General features: G+C 41.9%; 1 protein-coding gene across 4 annotated transcripts in view; it reads left to right on the top strand.

Moving 5' to 3' along the window:
• The window catches only part of sema5ba (sema domain, seven thrombospondin repeats (type 1 and type 1-like), transmembrane domain (TM) and short cytoplasmic domain, (semaphorin) 5Ba), a 541923-nt gene that overhangs the window by 418324 nt on the left and 102031 nt on the right, over positions 1–21568 (top strand). For all 4 annotated transcript variants that reach the window (XM_063051327.1, XM_063051326.1, XM_063051325.1 and 1 more), the window contains one exon: positions 5253–5434. In XM_063051327.1, coding sequence (XP_062907397.1) covers positions 5253–5434 — 182 coding nt within the window. The remainder of the gene's footprint in view (positions 1–5252; positions 5435–21568) is intronic.

Below are 21568 nucleotides of genomic sequence, written 5' to 3'. Positions count from 1 at the left end.
CCATCAGTGGGAACATGCTTCCTGCCTGCAGCGTGTCCAATCCCTTAATAATCTTATATGTTTCAATAAGATCCCCTCTCAGCCTTCTAAATTCCAGACTATACAAGCCCAGTCACTCCAATCTTTCGACATATGACAGTCCCGCCATCCCGGGAATTAACCTTGTGAACCTACGCTGCACTCCCTCAATAGCAAGAATGTCCTTCCTAAAATTTGGAGACCAAAATTGCACACAGTACTCCAGGTGTGGTCTCACCAGGGCCCTGTACAGCTGCAGAAGGACCTCTTTGCTCTTATACTCAATTCCCCTTGTTATGAAGGCCAGCATGCCATTAGCTTTTTTCACTGCCTGTTGTAATTATCTGCCTCATTGTCTCCGTAACCTCACTCAGAACAGATTCCATTGCCTGTCTCTTACCTGACCAATGAATCTCAGGGCCAAGGCCAGTCAGTCAGTCAGTCTCTCTCTCTCTCTCTCTCTCTCTACCTCCCCCCTCCTCCCCCCCCAGGTCCATCTTTGTGTGGGCGAGACTTGCTGTCACTGAGTTCGAACGTGGCCCAGGTGCGGAGTGAGAGACACTGAAGCGGGTCAATAGTCCACAGATTTTAAAGCGAACAGAGTTAGAGGGAAAAGAAAACAATAAACACTAGGCCAAAGAGGGCCGCTAACTAAAACTCTCAAATGGAAAACAAAAACAACACTGCGGCTGAAAGGAATAACTAAATATAAAACAAATGCCGCTAGTCTTCAGAGTCAGTTGACTTGACAGACCAATTTCTCAGGCAAGGCCGAATGCAAAGAGGCAGTAAAATGTTGCTGTGTTGGGTTCAAGTCTCCGCAAGCACCATGACAGAAAAAATGGAGTTAAATACTATCACACTGAAATAATAATTAGCTGACATGTGCATATTCACCAGCACAATTGCCATATCTGCAGCGCTGCCGAATCCATAGTTGTGATACTAAAATTACAATCTTCTGCAGCTTTTCCTGATGCTGTGCATTGGAGCCTCTAAATCAGACAATGATACATAGAGTCATTGAGTCATAGAACACTATAGTACAGAACAGGCCCTTTGGCTATTCTAGACCATGCCAAGCTGTTAATCTGCCTAGTCCCATCAATCTGCACCCAGGCCAAAGCTCTCCATATCCCTTCCATCCATGTACTTAGATTTAATTTCTCTCAAATGTTGAAATCAAGCCTGCGTCCACCACCTTGCTGGCAGTTCATTTAATACTCTCACCACTCACTGAGTGAAAAAGTTCCCCTTAATCATTTCACCTTTCATCCTTAACCCATGATCTCTAGTTGTAGTCTCACCCAACCTCAGTAGAAAAAGCCTGCCTGCATTTACCCTATCTAAACCCCTCATAATTTTGTATATTTCTATTAAATCTTCTCTTATTCTCCTACAGTATAGGGAAAGAAGTCCTAACCTATTCAACCTTTCTCTATAACCCTGGTCCTCAGGTCCTGGCAACATCCTTGTCAATTTTCCCTGTATTTTTTCAATATTATTGACATCTTTCCTGTAGGTAAGTGACCAAAACTGCACATAATACTTCAAATTAGGCCTCACAAGTCTTAAACAACTTTCACGTAACATTCCAACTCCCGCACTCAATACTTTGATTTATGAAGGCCAATGTACCAAAAGCTTTCTTTACAGCCCTATTTATCAGTAACACCACTTCCAAAGAATTATAGATCTGTTTTTCCTGATCCCTCTGTTCTACCACATTCCTCAGTGCCCTACCTCTCACCGTGTAAGCTCTATCCTGGTTTGTCCTCCCAAAGTGCAGCACCTTACACTTGTTTGCATTAAGTTCCCTGCCATTTTCAGCCCATTTTTCTAGCTGGTCCAGATCCCAATGCAAGCTTTGATAGCCTTCCTCACTTTGCACTACACCCCCAGTCTTGGTGTCAGCCATAAATGTGCTGATCCAGTTACCCACATTATCATCTAGATCACTGATATAGATGACAAACAACAATGGACCCAGCACTGATATACTAGTCACAGGCCTCCTGCCAGAGAGGCAACCCCCTACTACCAGTCTCTGACAGTATCCAACCAGTCAGAATACTTTCCACGGTACATCTGTAGAAATTTGCTGAAACAAATTCTTCAAGCAAGGACAAGGATTATGTCTTTGTCACTGTATCTTGAAAACTATTTGTTGCAAGAGTAGACTTTAGTGACAGAAGAAAACTGATAAAGGAATATAACAATGAGTCTGTCAATCCCTATTTGATGGTAAACACAAGAGATTTATTCCCCTGGATAAATACTGCCCGGCTTGCTGAGTTCCTCCAGCATTTTGCGTGTGTTGTTAGTTGAAGATTATGGGGACCTGGTACAGAAAAGGATTGAGGTAAGTGTAGATCAGCTATGAACACATGGAATCATGGGGCAGGCTGGAGGGCCCAAGTGGCTCCATCATAGAGTCATACAGCATGAGAGGGGCCTCTCAGCTTATCTGGCTCATGTCAACCAAGATATTCTTCTAAGCTGGTTCCACTTGCCCATATTTACTCATATCCTACTAAACCTTTTCACTTCATATACCTATCCAACGGTCTCAAAGATGTTGTTAATGTACCTGCCTCAGTCATCTCCTCTGGCAGCTTATTCCATATACTGACCATCCTCTATGTGAAAAAGTTACACCTCAGGTTTCTGTTAAATCTCTACCCAATCACCTTGTGCCCTCTAGTTCTTGATTCCCCATTCCTTGGGGAAATATCCATGTGCATTCATCCTGTCTATACACCTCATGATTTTATCCAACTCCATAAGATCACTGCTCATTCTCCAACGCTCCAATGAACTAAGTCCCAGCCTGCTCAGCCTCTTGCCAATCTTCAGTACCTCGAGCTCCTATAAGGTCTTCATGAATCTCCTCTGCACTCTTGCTCTTACGTTCCTCTCTTTCTTTGATCTAACGTTTATTTTGATTATAATGTGTGAAAGTAGAATGTGATTGGTACCTTTTCACCATAGATAATCTATCACAATACTTTGGAGGAAATCTCTGTCCCCAGGGACTGGCTGATGCATAATATTGAATGATGAAGTTTAGTGCAGATAAATGCGAGATGTTGCATTTGAATGCGACAAACCAGGGCAGGACTTGCACAGTAAATCACAAGGTCCCGGGGAGTCTTGTAAAACAGAGAAACCTAGGTACATGGTTTCATGAAAGTGACAACACAGATGGACAGCTTGCTAAAGGAGGTATTTACTAAAGAAGAATGATACAGAAGGCCTGTCTTTATTGGTTGGAATATTGAGTACAGGAGTGGGATGTTATGTTACATCTATACAAATCATGAGTAAGGCCACATGGCATTTGGAGTACTACATATGATTGTGTTCTCTCTGCTATAGGAAGGATGCCATTAAACTGAAGAAGGTGTAGAAAAGCTGCCAGAAGAAGTAGTAGTGGGTACGATTATAGCACATATAAACCTTCAGTGGTTAGGAAAGGCTTAGAAGGAAATGGGCCAAGTGTGGGCAAATGGGACTAGCTCAGTTATGGAACATGGTCAGTGGGGACAAATTGGGCTGAATAGCTTGTTTCCTTACTGCATAGCTTTATGGCTCTATGACTAACATAGATATGCTCCACTGATAACATAAAAAGAATCAAGTTTCAGAAGCAAGGTGCAAGAGAACGTTGCTACTTATGTCAATGGCATATCTCTGAAGGGTGTGTTGCAACAGAAGCACCTGGATGGAAGTATGCGTAAATGCTTGGAAGCGACAGGGCCTGTTGAGAGAGAGGTTTGTAATGCATATAGAATTTTGGAATTCATAAATAGAGGCACAGAGAGAAAGAGCTGTACAAAACAAAGGTGAGGCCAAGTGTGACAGTTGCATTCAGTTTAGGGAAATCTGAATGTCCAGCAAAGAATGAAGAAGAGATTCATCAGCACAGTTCCTGGAGGAAAGATTTTAGCCTTAAGGTTAGATCAGAGAAGTTGGAATTGTTTCGCTTGACCAAAAAGAGATTAGAGTCATGTTTTATGGAAGTCAAAAAGTTTGTGACTAGTTTCAGAAGAGTGAATAAATGGAAAAGTTCAAAGTAACATTAAAGTTCACAGTAAATTTAATTATCCAAGTACATATATGTCACCATATATTATACTGTGATTTTTTTTTTGCAGGAGATTACAGTAGAACAGAGAAACACAATAGAATCAATGAAAAAATTACACACATCTGCAAAAGACAAAATAAAAAAATACAAAAAAAACATAATAAATAGGTAAAATAAATAATTCTGAGAACATGAGTGCTTGATAATGAATCCATGGTTTGTGTTCAATGATTATTTCGGTGTTGTGGTGAGTGAGTTATCCACTCTGTTTCAAGAGCCTGATGGTTGAAGAGTAGTAACTGTTCCTAAACCTGGTGCTGTATGACCTAAGGCTCCTGTACCTCCTTCCTGGATGGAAGGAAATGGAAGCTGTTCCCATTAGCAGCTGATTACCATTACAGTTAAGAACCAGGAGTACAGATCTGGAAAAAGGTACAAGAGCAAACATGTAAGAAAAAATGCTTTTAATCTGGAATTTAAATTGGTTTACTATTGTCACAGGTACCAAGATACAGTGAAAAGCTTGTCTTGCATACATACAGTCCAAATCATTCCCAGTGGGTAGAACAATGTAAAACAATAACAGAATGCAAAATGAAGTGTAAATTCTGCAGAGAAAGTACGGTGTAGGTAAACAGTAAGGTGAATGATCATAACAAGGTAGATTGAGAGGTCATGATCCATCTTATTATACTAAGGGACTATTTAATAGTCTTATAACAGTGATGTAGATGTTATCCTTAAGCCTGGTGGTACATGCATTCAGGCATTTGTGTCTCCTGCCCATTGCAAGAAGCAGCAAGAGGTATCTCATGGAGAGGAGGCTGGTTTCTGTGATGTAATCCGGAATGCACTTTTGATCTTTAACTAACATTTATTTACAACATAATTAATTTATATCTTCAAAGGGCAATTGAATAGGCATTTGTGGAAACTAACTTGCCTGGGGAGAAAGTTGGAGAGTAGGACTGATGGGATTGCTGTAATAGCAGCCAGCACCAATTCTGTAGCTCAAATTCCTCCTTTTCTGTTTTAACAATTACATGTTTTCATGCACAGTGCAAGTGACCAGAGATGAATTTAAATGTTTTATTTATTCTTAAGTATATTTGGGCTACCTAACAATTGGGCTTTCTTGATTCAGATGAGAAACCTCACAGTGGATGGTGAATTTGGACCTTGGTCTCCATGGCAACTATGTGAGCATGCGGACAAGGAAGCTACGGGGTCATGCATGTGTCGTTCAAGGTCATGTGACAGCCCTGCTCCACAGTGCAGAGGGCACGAGTGTGAAGGGTCCAGGATTGAAGTGGCAAATTGTTCAAGGTATGAGGACTCCATCCTTATATTGGGTCAGCTTGAGGAGGTTTGTGTAACAATGACAGTTCTTACATGCTTGGTGCAGTTGAGCGCAGCCTGCCTCTTGGTTCAGATGCAAAGTATAGTCCATGAATATAGTCCACTGCCCTGACTTATTGTCAGAGGTTTCAACTTCCAGGTGATGTAACACAACTCATCAAATGGAGTACTCTGTTCAGTTCTAGTTACCTCATTACAGGAAGGGTGTGGAATCTTTAGAGAGGGTGCAGAGGAGATTTACCAGAATGATACCTAGATTAGAGAGCCTATCTTATGAGGAAAGGTTGAGTGAAGTTGTTCTTCCCTTTGGAACAAGGGAGGATGAGAGATGACTTGATAGAGGTGTATATGATGATAAGAGACATAGATACTGTAAATATAACGTGATTACAGAACCATTGACCCTGGTTCAATTCTGCCACTGTCTAAAAGGAGCTTGTATGCTCTCCCTGCGACATAGAAACATAGAAATCTACAGCACATTACAGGCCCTTCGGTCCACAATGTTGTGCTGACCACGTAACGTACTCTAGAAACTGCCTAGAATTTCCCTCAGCCTAGCCCTCTATTTTTCTAAGCTCCATGTACCTATCTAAGAGTCTCTTAAAAGACCGTATTGTATCCACCTCCACCACCATTGCTAGCAATGAATTCCATGCGCCCACCAGTCTATGTGAAAAACTTACCCCTGATGTCCCCCTTGTAGCTACTTCCAAGCACCTTAAAACTATGCCCCCTCATGTTAGCCATTTCAGCCCTGGGAAAAAGCCTCTAGCTATCCACACAATCAATGCCTCTCATCAATGTATACACCTCTATCAGGTCATTTCTCATCCTCCACTGCTCCAAGTAGAAAAGGCCAAGTTCACTCAATCTATGCTCATAAGGCATGCTCCCCAATCCAGGCAACATCCTTGTAAACCTCCTTTGCACTCTTTCTATGGTTTCCACATCCTTCCTGTAGCAAGGTGACCAGAACTGAGCACACTAAGGTCTTATATAGCTGTAACGTTACCTCATGGCTCTTGAACTCAGTCCCATGGTTGGTGAAGGCCAACACACCATACGCCTTCTTAACAACAGTGACCATGTGGTTTCCTCCCACATTCCAAGGATGTTTAGGTTGGTAGTTAATTGGTCACGTGTGTGTAATTGGACTGGAAGCTGCTGCTATTGTGCTGTATCTTTAAATAAAATAAAATCTATGCCCCTCCTGACTTTATATGCTTCTATGCACCACTGTTCTGAAAAATGGCTGTGTAATGCATTTTCCAGTGTCCCTATTAATTGTTAACTCACATCCAAAAAGATTACCTGGTTATTTTTCCATTCCTCTTGTAGTAGTGGATTGGGACAACCTGCTCAAACTATACTAGATGGCGTTTAGTAACTAGTGCAGTCTTGTAGTGGACTGATGTCCTTTCTATAATGAAATTTTGCCCTTCCTATTATGGACATACATTTTCTATAACTGACTGGTCAGCATGAACATGTAGGCTGAGTGACTTGTTCCTGTGCTGCATTATTCTATAACTCTAAGACCACCAGACCATAAGACGTAGGAGCAGAATTAGACCATCGAGTCTGTTCCACCACTCCATCATGGCTGATTTATTATCCCCCTCATGCCCATTCTCCTGTCTTCTCCCTGTAACCTTTAATGCCGTTACTGCACTTTGTAGTTAAGAACCTATCAAACTCCACCTTAAATATACACAATGACTTGGCCTCCACAGCTATCTGTGCAAATGAATTCCACACATTCACCACCCCCTAGCTAAAGAAATTCTTCCTCTGTTCTAAAGTGGCATCCTTCTATTCTGAGGCTGTATCCTCTGGTCCTAGACTTCCCCACTACAGGGAACATGCTCTCCACATCCACTCTATCCGTGCCTTTTAATATTCAGTAGATTTCAATAAGAACTCCCTACTTTCTTCTGAAGTCCAGTGAGGTATCAAATGTATATGTTAACCAAATGTATACTTGCTACATGCAAATTGGTTAATACAGTTTCTACATCAGAACAGTGACAATACTTCAGGAGGTATTTCATAGTATGTATGTACTGTGCTTGTGGTTATGAAAGATGCTCTTTAATGGAATTCTTGCTCTTTTTATTTTGTCCAGCATCCTGGAAAAGTTTGTGGTTGTCAAGGTCACATAACTGTCTCTCAATTTCATTAAATATCTTGGCATCTTCTATTACCTAATAGCCAGAGATTGATAGATTTCTAGATATATTATGTTAGGAACATTAGGGAGATTTAACAGACTCTTAGATGGGCACATGGATAAAAGAAAAATGGAGAACTAAGTGGGATTTATCTTAAAGTAGTTTAAAAGGTCAGCACAACACCGTTGAGCGAAAGAGCCAGTACGGTGTTGTTCAGTTCTATGTTTTATGTTTCATATTAGAGAAATGAAGGGCTATGGGGACAGTGCAGGGAAATAGTACTGAAATGAGGATCATCTATAATCTCAGTGAGTGGCAGAACAGATCTGAGTTGCTTCCGGCACCACCATTAGAATCTCTGCTAATTACTAATGCCAATCTTATGTCTTTGGAATGTGGGAGGAAACTGGAGCACCCAGAGGAAACCCACGTGGTTATGGGAAGGACGGACAAACTCCTTACAGACACGTTGGGAATTGAACCCCGCCAGCAGTCACTGACTAGCTGTAAAGTGGTATGCTAACCGCTAAGCTGCCATGCCCCTCCAGTGCAGAGTGATCTCCTGCTTTTGGACATAAAAATATTGAGCCTCTATGTCGTGGAGACTCGGTTACTAGTTTGTTATTGGTTTAACAAGATGCAGTGGAAAATTTGTCTTGCGTACTGCTTATACAGATCAAATCATTACACAATGCATTGAGGTAGAACAATAATGTTGCAGAATAAAATGCAACAGCTGTAGAGGAAGGCAGTGCAGGTAGACAGCAAGGTGCAAAATCATAGAAGGATAGACTGCGAAGTTAAGAGTCCTTCTTATTATACTAGGGATCCATTTAATAGTCTTATAACTGCAGGGTAATGCTGCCTCTGAGCATGGTGATTTGTGCTTTTAGGCTTTTGTATCTCCTGCCTGAAGGGAGAGGAGAGAAGAGAAAAGGTCCAGGGTGGGTTCAGTATTTGATTCTGTTGCTGCTTTACTGGAGCAGTGAAAACTGGGACAGCATTATAGCGTAGTGGTTAGCATAATGCTGCTACTGCCCCCAGTGACCTGGTTTCAATTCCTGCTGCTGCTTATAAGGAGTCTGTATGTTGTCCACGTGACTGCATGGGTTTCCTCCTGCTGCTCTGGTTTCCTCCAACATTCCAAAGCGTATGGGTTAGAAAGTTATTTGGTCACGTGGATGTAGTTGAGTGGTGTGGTTTCACTGGGCCAGAAGGACCTGTTACCATGCTGTACCTCTAAATAAATAGAATGTCAACGGAGTTCGTACAAAACCCAGATCAATAGATTTTTGGATATTAGGGAAATGTCGTTATATGAGGATGGGGCAGGGAAATAAAATGCATATATAAGCTGCCCCATTTGCCTATATTTTGCCATTATTACTAGTAACCTTTCGTAGACATATATGGTGTATTCCTGCTCTGTTTCCTACATTCTATGTGTACGGTTAAGAATGCTGAGCACATACCTGAGATTGACAGGCTCAGACTCCATGCTGTTCTAGTCAGCACAGCAGCAGTATTACACCAGGCGTTAGCCTCAGACTCTGGGAGAGCAGGACAAATCACTCTAGAGCGAACAACACAGCAAAGACAAGAGTTGCGGCTAGATTAGAAACTGTTCAATACTCTTCATGTTGCTGCAATTTAAATCTTGTGGAGGGATTTCCTTCAGTCTGTTTCCTGCCGTCAATAATTCCATGGTACATCTGGTAGCATTTCTGCCTAGTTTCACATATTATACCTGGGTTAATAATCACACCATTGAATGGCATTCTCCTAAGGCATTTTAGCTGCCACTGAGGACTGGTGTTGATCTAAACAGCATGAGATGTAAACATATGTTTTTAATTAGTCCCCCTGACACTACACAAACACAGTTTGGTGTACCAGGTACACTCCTGAATTCCAGGGCTGTCTGTGTGGAATTGCACATTCTTCCCAAGACTGCATGGAAATTTTTCCAGTTTCCCCCAGCATCCCAGGATTTGTTGGTTGTTATCTTAACTGGCTATTCTAAAGTAGCCCGTAAGTAGGAATGTGGGAGAATCAAAGGGGTGGTGATGGGTATGAGCAAGTTAACAGGCTACAGGAAAGCAAGTGGGGTGATTGTCCAAGAGCTCGCATGTACTCAAAGGCTGAAGGGCTTTCTTCTACGAATAAACTCTTCTCGGACTTCCAGCAGAAAAAGAATTTTAACAAAGATGAAGGTCTCACTCTAAGTAAGGACTGGTATTCAATTGTAAACAAGGTAGGACATCAGAAACCCAATTGGATGAGGACTAACCAATCAGGAGGGATGGATGAAGGGAGTATATATACCATTGAACTAGACATGCCCAGGCATCATCCCTGATGAAGATGGCAGAATTTATCATCAAAATGTTGGTTAAAATCGATACTTGTACCCGATTGGAAGCCAGAGAAGCATTTATTTGTCATATATGCCGGGAAAGCTCGAGATCCTTTTTTGGCTTCTTTCTGCATTATAATGAATTATGAGAAATAATACAGCATGGAAACAAAACCTTTGATCCAACTCATCAGTTCTGACCAAGATGCCTATCTAAGATAATCCATGAAGTAAGAAGCTTGGAGGGGATAGAACATAGAACATTACAGCACAGTACAGGTTCTTCGGCTCATGATGCTGTGCTGAAATTTCAACCTACTCTAAGATCAATCTAAGTTTTCCCTCCCACATAGTCCATTTTTTTCATCATCCATGTACCTATCTAAGAGTTTCTTTAATGCCCTGTGTATATCTGCCTCGACAACCACCCCTGGCTTCCACTCACTCATGTAAAAAGTGTACCTCTGACATCCCCGCTATACAATCAGGGACTACTTTATTAGGTGTATTTTGTGGTCTTCTGCTGCTGTAACCCATCCACTTCAAGGTTCGATGTGTTGTGCATTCGGGGATATTCTGCACACCGCTGTTGTATCATGGGGTTATTTGAGTTACTGTCACTTTCCTGTCAGCTTGAACTAGCCTGGCTATTCTTCTCCGACCTCTCTCATTAACAAGGCATTTTCTCCTGCAGAACTGCCGCTGACTAGATGTTTTTGTTTCTTACACCATTCTCTGTAAGCTTTAGAGACTGTTGTGCATGAAAATCCCAGAAGATCAGCATTTTCTGAGATATTCAAACCACCTCGTCTGGCACCAACAATCATTTCATGGTATAAGTCACTTAGATCACATTTCTTCCCCATTCTGATGTTTCATCTGAAAAACAACTGAACCTCTTGACCATGTCTGCATGATTTTATGCATTGAGTTGCTGCCACATGACTGGTTAATTTGATATTTGAATTAACAAGCAGGTGAGCGAGTGTACTTTCCTCCAATCACCTTAAAATTGTGCCATCAGGTATTAGCCTTTTCATCTGGGAAAAGGTTTCTGGCTTTCAATGCCTCTTAGCATCTTGTACACCTCCTATCAAGTCACTACTCATCCTCTCAGTTGATAGGTGGAATCACCTCCCTCTGGTTTTTCTCCTTCACTTTATTCCATGATCCACTGTCCTCTCTTAATAGAGCCTTTAACCTCTTTCGTAGTTCACCTTCCAGGTTCTTACTTCATCCCCCTCCTCAATCCATCTACCTTCCCTCTCACCTGGTCTCACATATCACCTATTAGCTTGTACTTCTCCCCTTTCCCCCTATTTTCTTATTCTGGCTTCTACCCCCTTCCATTCCAATTCTGATGAAGTGTCTTAGTCTGAAATGTTGACTGTTGATTCCTCTCCATAGATGCTGCCTGAACTGCAGAGTTCCTTCTGCATTTTGTAGGTGTTTCAAAAATTAAAATCTTGCTTGCAGCAACATCAGAGACACGTTGGTACAGACAATACACACAACATATATAATACAAGATGGTGAAGAGGAAGAAAGAGACTGTGCAATAAGAAGATATTAGTGCAAAAACAAAACACAATTGGAGACAAGTCCATGTTAGTGCAAGAACTGGTCTGTAGTGTTCCATTGCTGAAGTAAAGTTAGGTTTATGCAAGTTGGTTCAATAACCCGATAACTGTAGGAAAGTAGTGGTTCCTGAATCTGGTGGTGTGGAACTTCAAGCTATGTACCCGCTGTCTGACAGCAACAGTGAGATAGGACCATAAGACAAAGGAGCAGGCCATTCAGCCCATTGAGTCTGCTCCGCCATTTTATCATGAGCTGATCCATTCTCCTATTTAGTCCAACTCCCCCGCCTTCTCACCATAACCTTTGATGCCCTGGCTACTCAGATACCTATCAATCTCTGCCTTAAATACACCCAATGACTTGGCCTCCACTGCTGCCCGTGGCAACAAATTCCATAGATTCTCCACCCTCTGACTAAAAAAATTTCTTCACATTTCTGTTCTGAAAAGGCGCCCTTCAATCCTTAAGTCATGCCCTCTCGTACTAGACTCCCCCATCATGGGAAACAACTTTGCCACATCCACTCTGTCCATGCCTTTTAACATTCGAAATGTTTCTGTGAGGTCTCTCCTCATTCTTCTAAACTCCAAGGAATACAGTCCAAGAGCGGACAAACATTCCTCATATGTTAACCCTCTCATTCCCGGAATCATTCTAGTGAATGTTCTCTGTACCCTCTCCAACGTCAGCACATCCTTTCTTAAATAAGGAGACCAAAACTGCCCACAGTACTCCAAGTGAGGTCTCACCAGTGCCTTATAGAGCCTCAACATCACATCCCTGCTCCTATACTCTATTCCTCTGGAAATGAATGCCAACATTGCATTCGCCTTCTTCACTACTGACTCAACCTGGAGGTTAACTTTAAGGGTATCCTGTACGAGGACTCCCAAGTCCCGTTGCATCTCAGAACTTTGAGTCCTTTCCCCATTTAAATAATAGTCTGCCCGTTTATTTTTTCTGCCAAAGTGCATAACCATACACTTTCCAACATTGTACTTCATTTGCCACTTCTTTGCCCATTCTTCCAATCTATCCAAGTCTCTCTGCAGACTCTCCATTTCCTCAGCACTACCGGCCCCTCCACCTATCTTCGTATCGTCAGCAAACTTAGCCACAAAGCCATCTATTCCATAATCCAAATCATTGATGTACAACGTAAAAAGAAGCGGCCCCAACACTGATCCCTGTGGAACACCACTGGTAACCAGCTGCCAAACAGAATAGGATCCCTTTATTCCCACTCTCTGTTTCCTGCCAATCAGCCAATGCTCTATCCACGTATGTAACTTTCCCGTAATTCCAAAGGCCTTCTGAAAATCCAAATATACAACATCCACTGCATCACCCCTTGTCTAGCCTACTGGTAATTTGCTCAAAAAATTGTAATAGGTTTGTCAGGCAGGATTTTCCTTTAAGGAATCCATGCTGAGTTCTGCCTATCTTGTCATATGCCTCCAGGTACTCTGTAACCTCATCCTTGACAATCAACTCCAACAACTTCCCAACCACCGATGTCAAGCTAACAGGTCTATAATTCACCTTTTGCTTCCTTGCCCCCTTCTTAAATAGTGGAGTGACATTTGCAATCTTCCAGCCTTCCGGAACCATGCCAGAATCTATCGACTTTTGAAAGATCATCGCTAATGCCTCCGCAATCTCCACAGCTACTTCCTTCAGAACACACGGGTGTATTCCATCTGGTCCAGGAGATTTATCTACCTTTAGCCTATTCAGCTTCCTGAGTACTTTCTCTGTCGTAATTGTGACTGTGCACACTTCTCTTCCCTCCCACCCTTGAGTGTCCGGTATACTGCTGATGTCTTCCTCAGTGAAGACTGATGCAAAATACTCGTTCAGTTCCTCTGCCATCTCCTTATCTCTGATTACAATTTCTCCAGCATCTTTTTCTATCGGTCCTATATCTACTCTCACCTGTCTTTTACTCTTTATACACTTGAAAAAGCTTCGAGTATCCTCTTCGATATTATTTGCTAGCTTCCTTTCATAGTTAATCTTTTCTCTCTTAATGACCTTCTTGGTTTTCTTTCGTAAGGTTTTAAAAACTTCCCAATCCTCTGTCTTCCCACTAATTTTTGCTTCCTTGTATGCCCTCTCCTTTGCTTTAACTTTGGCTTTGACTTCTCTTGTCAACCATGGTTGCATCCTTTTTCCACTCGAAAATGTCTTCTTTTCTGGAATATACCTGTCTTGCACCTTCCTCACTTCTCGCATAAACTCCAGCCACTGCTGCTCTACTGTCTTTCCCGCTTGTCCCTTTCCAGTCAACTTTGGCCAGTTCCTCTGTCATGCCACTGTAATTTCCTTTACTCCACTAAAATACCGACACATCAGATTTCGGCTTCTCTTTTTCAAATGTCACAGTGAACTCAATCATGTTACAATCACTGCCTCCTAAGGGTTCCTTCACCTCAATCTCTCTAATCACCTCTGGTTCATTACACAATACCCAATCCAGTACAGCCGATCCCCTAGTGGGCTCAACAACAAGCTGTTCTGAAAAAGCCATCTTGCAGACATTCTACAAATTCTCTCTCTTGAGATCCAGTGCCGACCTGATTTTCCCAATCCACTCGCATGTTAAAATCCCCCACAATTATCATAACACTGCCCTTCTGACAAGCCTTTTCTATTTCCTGTTGTAATTTGTAGTCCACGTCCCTGCAGCTGTTTGGAGGCCTATAAATAACTGCCATCAGGGTCCTTTTACCCCTGCGATTTCTTAGCTCAACCGATAAAGATTCTGCACCTTCCGATCCTATATCACCTCTTTCTAATGATTTAATATCATTTCTTACCAATAAAGCCATGCCTCCCCCTCTGCCTACCTTCCTATCCTTCCGATACACCGTGTATCCTTGGACGTTCAGCTCCCAGAGACATGCATCCTTTAGCCAGGTCTCAGTGATGGCCACAATATCATACCTGCCAATCTGTAGCTGTACAACAAGATCATCCACTTTATTCCTTATGCTGCATGCATTTAAGTACAACACCTTAAGACCAGTATTTGATACTTTTTGCTTTGATTTCACTGCAACTTTATTGCACTGCAACTCATCCCAATGGCTACAAATTTGCCCCATCACCTGCCTGTCTTTCCTAACATCTTTACTACTCACTATCTTAGATTTATTTCTGTTTTCCCCTTCCTCCGCTCTATCATTCTGGTTCACATCCCCCTGCCAAATTAGATTAAACCCTCCCTAACAGCTCTATCAAACTTTCCCGCCAGGATATTGGTCCCCTTTGGGTTCAGGTGTAACCTGTCCTTTTTGAACAGGTCATACTTCCCCCAGAAGAGATCCCAATTATCAAGAATGTGAAGCCCTGCCCCCTACACCAGTCTCTCAGCCACGTATTCATCTGCCTGATACGACTATTCTTAGAGATAACTCTAAAACAAATTTCCTCTGAAAGAGATGTCATTATCACCACTTCAGGGGTCAGCTAAGAAGGAACAACACACACTGGCTTTGCCAGGAATGCCCAGATTCGGAAAGTTAAATTAAAAAGTGCTGAAGATTATTTCCTCCAATTGAAATGTTTAAGATGATAAATAAATAAAGAGTGATCATTACGTCCAGTAGGGGGGATTCACTTCAAGTAGTTGCTATCAGGAAGCACATCATGAACATCCAGAGTACCTTCCCCCAAACAGGCTCCAAGGGCAAAATTGAAAATTTCATAGTCCAGCCTGGAAGGATTTGGCTAATAACGTAGGGCATGCAATACGAGCAAGGGGCAGAATGGTCTGCTTCTCTATAATTTCTTACAATTCTCCAGTTTCATTTTAAAAGCAAATTGCACAAGCCCATTTTCAAGCAAAATTCCGTATCCAAATCTCTGCAGGTGAACTTTTGTGTCTTGAACTGAGTGGTTTTTTAACAAGGTTTTTGCTTGAGGTGCCTTTAAAGATAATGCTGCTAATTTAATTATTTGAAAGGTGTCCACAGTTGTTTTGAAAAAAAAACAAATCCAATGGATTTCACACAAGTATTCCTCTGGATTGTGGCTGCACTTAGAACAGCTTGCAATTATTATATTGCAACACAAAATGCTGGAGGAACTCAGCAGGTCAGACAGCGTCTATGGAGAGGAATGAACATTTGATGTTTCAGTCTGAGACTCTTCATCAAAATGAGTTCCTCCAGCATTTTGTATGTGTTGAACTGGAATTCCAGCATCTGATAAATAGAAATGATTAACAGAAGAGATCCTGAAGATGCTGGAAATCCAGGGCAACAAATGGAAAATGCTGAAACTCAACTGGTCAGGCATCTTCCATGGAAATGATAAACAGTCGGAGTTTTCAGCTTAGTCCCTTTATCAGGACTGAGTTCCAAAACCATTTTGTGTGTTTTACTCTGGATTATTATATTACAATCACTACATCTTACATCATATTCAATTGCCCTTTACAATACTGATGTGAATCTAAGAGAGCATCTTGGAGATAAATACAAATTGCACTTTCAAGTATCGTCAAGTCTTTGAGTTTATTATGATGTGCTCATGTTACATTACAATGTATCTGCAGCAGTATCACAAGCATGTAGACTCATGCAATACACAAAACATAAATTATACATACATTTTTCAAGTCTGTGCAATATAAGTCATTAGTACAAAAGCACGATTAGATACAAGTATGTGTTATTGCATGAGGTGGTCCATAGTGTTCTGTTGCTGAGGTAGGGTTGGGGTTGTACAGGTCAGTTCAAGAACCAGTTGGTTGTAGGGAAGCAGAACTCCTGAACCTAGTGGTATGAGGGTTCAGGGTCCTGTTCCTGAAATTAGTGGTATGAGGATTCACATCACTGATCCTGAACCTAGTGGTTCTCCGGGCCTGTGCAAGCGAGCTAGCTGGAGTGTTTGCTGACACTTCAACTGCTCCTTGCTTCAGTCTAAGTTCCCCTCGTGTTTTAAGAAGGCAACGAAAATCCCAGTGCCAAAGAAGAGCAAGGTGGCATGCCTGAATGACTATCGACCTGTGGCTCTGACATCAATTGCTATGAAGTGCTTCGAGAGATTGGTTATGGCACACATCAACCACAGCCTACCGGTCAACCTCGACGCTTTGCAATTCGCCTACCGGAGCAACAGGTCAACAGCAGATGCCATCTCTCTGGCCCTACATTCCTCCTTAGAACACCTGGAGAATAAAGACGCATATGTAAGGCTCCTTTTCATTGACTACAGCTCTGCCTTTAATACCATCATTCCAAATAAACTGTTTCCTAAGCTCTGGAACCTGGGCCTTAGCACTCAGATCTGCAGCTGGATCTTCAACTTCCTCACAGACAGGACGCAGGCTGTAAAAATAGGGGACAAGCTCTCCTCTACAATCACTCTGAGCACCGGTGCCCCACAAGGCTGTGTACTCAGCTCCCTGCTGTACTCACTGTACACCCATGATTGTGTAGCCAAGTTTCCATCAAACTCAATATATAAGTTTGCTGATGACACAACAATTGTAGGCCGTATCTCGGGTAATGATGAGTTTGAGTACAGAGAGGAAATTAAGAACCTGGTGGCATGGTGCGAAGACAATAACCTATCCCTCAACGTCAGCAAGATGAAGGAATTGGTTGTTGACTTCAGAAGGAGTAGCGGAGTGCACGACCCAATTTACATTGGTGGTGTGCAAGTGGAACAGGTCAAAAGCTTTAGGTTCCTTGGGGTCAATATCACAAGTGACCTGACTTGGTCCAACCAAGCAGAGTTCACTGCCAACAAGGCCCACCAGCACCTTTACTTCCTGAGAAAACTAAAGAAATTTGGCCTGTCCCCTAAAACCCTCACTAATTTTTATAGATGCACCGTAGAAAGCATTCTTCTGGGATGCATCACAACCTGGCATGGAAATTGTCCTGTCCAAGACCGGAAGAAGCTACAGAAGATCGTGAACACGGCACAGCACATCACACAAACCAATCTTCCGTCCTTGGACTCACTTTACACCGCACGCTGTTGGAGCAGTGCTGCCAGGATAATCAAGGACACGACCCACCCAGCCAACACACTTTTCATCCCCCTTCCCTCCAGGAGAAGGCTCGGGAGCTTGAAGATTCGTACGGCCAGATTTGGGAACAGCTTCTTTCCAACTGTGATAAGACTGCTGAACGGATCTTGACCCGGAGCTGGGCCGTACCCTCCAAATATCCGGACCTGCCTGTCAGTTTTTTTGCACTACCTTACTTTCCATTTTTCTATTTTCTATTTATGATTTATAATTTAAATTTTTAATATTGACCGATTTTTACTATTTTTAATATTTTTATATTTAATATTTATAATCCAGGGAGCGGGAAGCGCAGAATCAAATATCGCTGTGATGATTGTACGTTCTAGTATCAATTGTTTGGCAACAATAAAGTATAAAGTATAAGGATTCAGATCACTGTTCCTGAACATAGTGGTATGAGGATTTAGGTTCCTGTTCCTGAACGTAGTGGTGTGAGGATTCAGATCACTGTTCCTGAACGTAGTGGTATGAGGATTCAGATCACTGTTCCTGAACATAGTGGTATGAGGATTCAGATCACTGTTCCTGAACGTAGTGGTGTGAGGATTCAGATCACTGTTCCTGAACGTAGTGGTATGAGGATTCAGATCACTGTTCCTGAACGTAGTGGTGTGAGGATTCAGATCACTGTTCCTGAACGTAGTGGTATGAGGATTCAGATCACTGTTCCTGAACATAGTGGTATGAGGATTTAGGTTCCTGTTCCTGAACGTAGTGGTGTGAGGATTCAGATCACTGTTCCTGAACATAGTGGTATGAGGATTCAGATCACTGTTCCTGAACGTAGTGGTATGAGGATTTAGGTTCCTGTTCCTGAACGTAGTGGTATGAGGATTCAGATCACTGTTCCTGAACGTAGTGGTGTGAGGATTCAGATTACTGTTCCTGAACATAGTGGTGTGAGGATTTAGGTTCCTGTTCCTGAACGTAGTGGTATGAGGATTCAGATCACTGTTCCTGAACGTAGTGGTGTGAGGATTCAGATCACTGTTCCTGAACATAGTGGTGTGAGAATTCAGATCACTGTTCCTGAACGTAGTGGTGTGAGGATTCAGATCACTGTTCTTGAACATAGTGGTATCAGGATTCAGGGTCCTGTTCCTGAACGTAGTGGTATGAGGATTCAGATCACTGTTGCTGAACATAGTGGTGTGAGGATTCAGGTTATTGGGCCTCCTGGCTGATGATATAGCACAAAGAGGGCATGGCCTGGATGGTAAAGATTCTTTCTGCCTTCTAGATACTGCATCTCATAACATTGTCAATAAACTTTCCTATCTGTCTGAAAAACTCTTTGTCCCCTACTATCAGGCAGGGGATACCATAGCATAGAACTGTTAGAATGGGAAACGGCTTCTTCTCCCAGGCCATGAGACTACTGAATTCCCTGCCACACCCAGGTCTCATCACTCGTGAAGCACTAGTAGTGTTATACTCTTTACTTTTTAACTTGTTTCGTAAATGCAACTTATTCTCTGTTAAGTTATTAGTGGTAATACTACTTTATGTGTTGTGGCTGAATGATACGTACGGTACTGTGCACCTTTGTCCAGCTGAACGCTTCTCCATTTGGTGTTTTACATGTATATGGTTGAATGACAATAAACTTGAACTTGATTGAACTCCTGGTGGTGTAGGAAGCATGCAGGAGTACATTTGTATCATAGACACATGAAGAATAATTTACAAAACAATATAAAAATAAACTGCATTAAATATTGGCAATTTGTATTTTTAATTCTGAATGGGTTTGGAATGTGGACAGTATTGTTAGGGACAGTATTTCTTGTTCACTCCTCATTGCCCTTGAACTGAGTGGCTTGTGAGGCCATTTTGAAGGGCAGTTAAGAGATAATCACATTACTGTGAACAAGAGTGGGTAAGGGAGCACTTCTATTTATATACATTATGCATATTTGGTCCCCATATCTAAGGAGAGGATTTAGAGGAGGTTTACAAGAAAGGTCCTGGGAATGTGATGGCTTTGGGCCTGCACTTGCTAAAGTTTGGAAGAATGAGGGGGAGAGATGATTCCAATAGTGGGAGAATCTAGGACCTGAGGGCACAGCCTCAAGAGCATTTCTTTATAATAGCCATGAGGAGGAATCCCTTCAACCAGAGGGTGGTGAATCTGTAGACTAGTCATTGGGTATATTTAAAGCAGAGTTTGATAGGTACTTAATTAGAAAGGCTGTCAGAAGTTATGACAAGAGAATATGTTTGAGAGGGGTCGAATAGCAGAGTGGACTCAATGGCCTAATCCTGTTCCTGTATCTTATGCCTTATTCACAACAACTTGCACTAACAGCAAAAAACAAATTGTTGGGAAGATTCAGCAGATCAGACAGCACCTATGGAGGCTAAGTGAGTGGTCGAAGCTTTGTGTTGAGATCCTGTATTCTAAAGGGAAGATGAGGCAACAGTAGCTGATGAGGAAAGTTAAAGACAGCATAAAAGCAAAAGAGAGGTCATATAATATAGCAAAAATTATTGGAATGCTAGAGGATTGGGAAGATTTTGAAAGCCAACAGAAGTCAACTAAAAATCCATAAGGAGAGAAAAGATGAAATAGGAAGGTAAGGTAGCCAATAATACCAAAGAAGATACCAAACGTTTCTTCAGATACATAAAGAGTAAGGGAGAGGTGAGAGTGGATATTGGACCACTGGAAAATGACACTGGAGAGCTAGTAATGATGGACAAAAAAATGACAGACGAACTTAACAGGTATTTTGTGTCTGTCTTCACTGTGGAAGTATGCCAACAATTTAAGGGTGTCAGGGACAGAAGTGAGTGAAGTTGCTGTTACTAAGGAGACGGTGCTTGGGAAACTGAAAGGTCTGAAGGTAGATAAGTCACCTGGACCAGATGGACAACACTCCAGGATTCTGAAAGAGGTAGCTGAAGAGATTGTAGAAGTATTAGTAATGATTATTCAAGTATCACTAGATTCTGAAATGGTTCCAGAAGACTGGAAAATTGTAAATGTCATGCCACTACTTAAGAAGGGAGGGAGGCAGCAGACTGCAAATTATAGGCCAGTGAGCCTGGATTCAGTGTTGATGTTGTAGTCCATTATTAAGGTTGACTTTTGGGGTACTTGGAAGCATAGGCCAAAGTCAGCATGGTTTCCTCAAAGGGAAATCTTGCCTGAAAAAATTGTTGAAATTCTTTCAGGAAATAACAGGCAGGATAGAGAAAGGAGAGTCAGTGAATGTTGCTTACTTGGACTTTCAGAAGTTCTTTGACAAGGTCATGTACATGAGGCTGCTTAACAAGATAAGACCTCATGGTATTACAGAAAAGATTCTAGCATGGTTGGAAGATTGATTGACTGGCAAGAGACAAAGAGTGGCTGCCAGAAATGAAAGAGTTAATGTATGAAAATGTATTGAAACTATTGAGTATTGAAAGGCCTAGCTACAGTGGATGTGGACAGGATGTTTCCTATAGTGGGTGATCTGGGATTAAAGGGCACAGTCTCAGGATAGAGGAAAGTCCATTTAGAACAGAGATGATAAGGAATTTCTTTAGGCAGAAGGTGGTGTATCTGTGGAATTCATTGTCATGGACAGCTGTGGAGGCCAAGTCATTTGGTATATTTAAAGCGGAGATTGATTATGTTCTAGGTTAGTCAGGATACCAAAAGGTTACAGGGAGAAGGCAGAAGAATGGGGGTGATAGAGATAATAAATCACTCATTATGGAATGGTAGAGTAGACTTGATGGGCCATGTGGCCTAATTCTACTCCTTTGTTTGATTGTCTTATGGTGCACTGTAGGAGGGATATTTTTCTTAAGAGACATTAAACCAATTGTTTGATAGTGCTTCGAGAAGTTGCCAAAAGTCCTGTGGCAGTTGGTTTAAAGGATACAAGGATAATTCTTCCTGCTGTCTGAGTGAATTTTTGCACTTGAAACAACATTACTAAAAGGAGTAG

This window comes from Mobula hypostoma, chromosome 6, assembly GCF_963921235.1.
Source record: "Mobula hypostoma chromosome 6, sMobHyp1.1, whole genome shotgun sequence".
In the NCBI taxonomy this organism is placed as follows: Eukaryota; Metazoa; Chordata; class Chondrichthyes; order Myliobatiformes; family Myliobatidae; genus Mobula; species Mobula hypostoma.
Note: the sequence above shows the minus strand (reverse complement) of the source record. Positions and strands in the feature narration are given on the sequence as shown.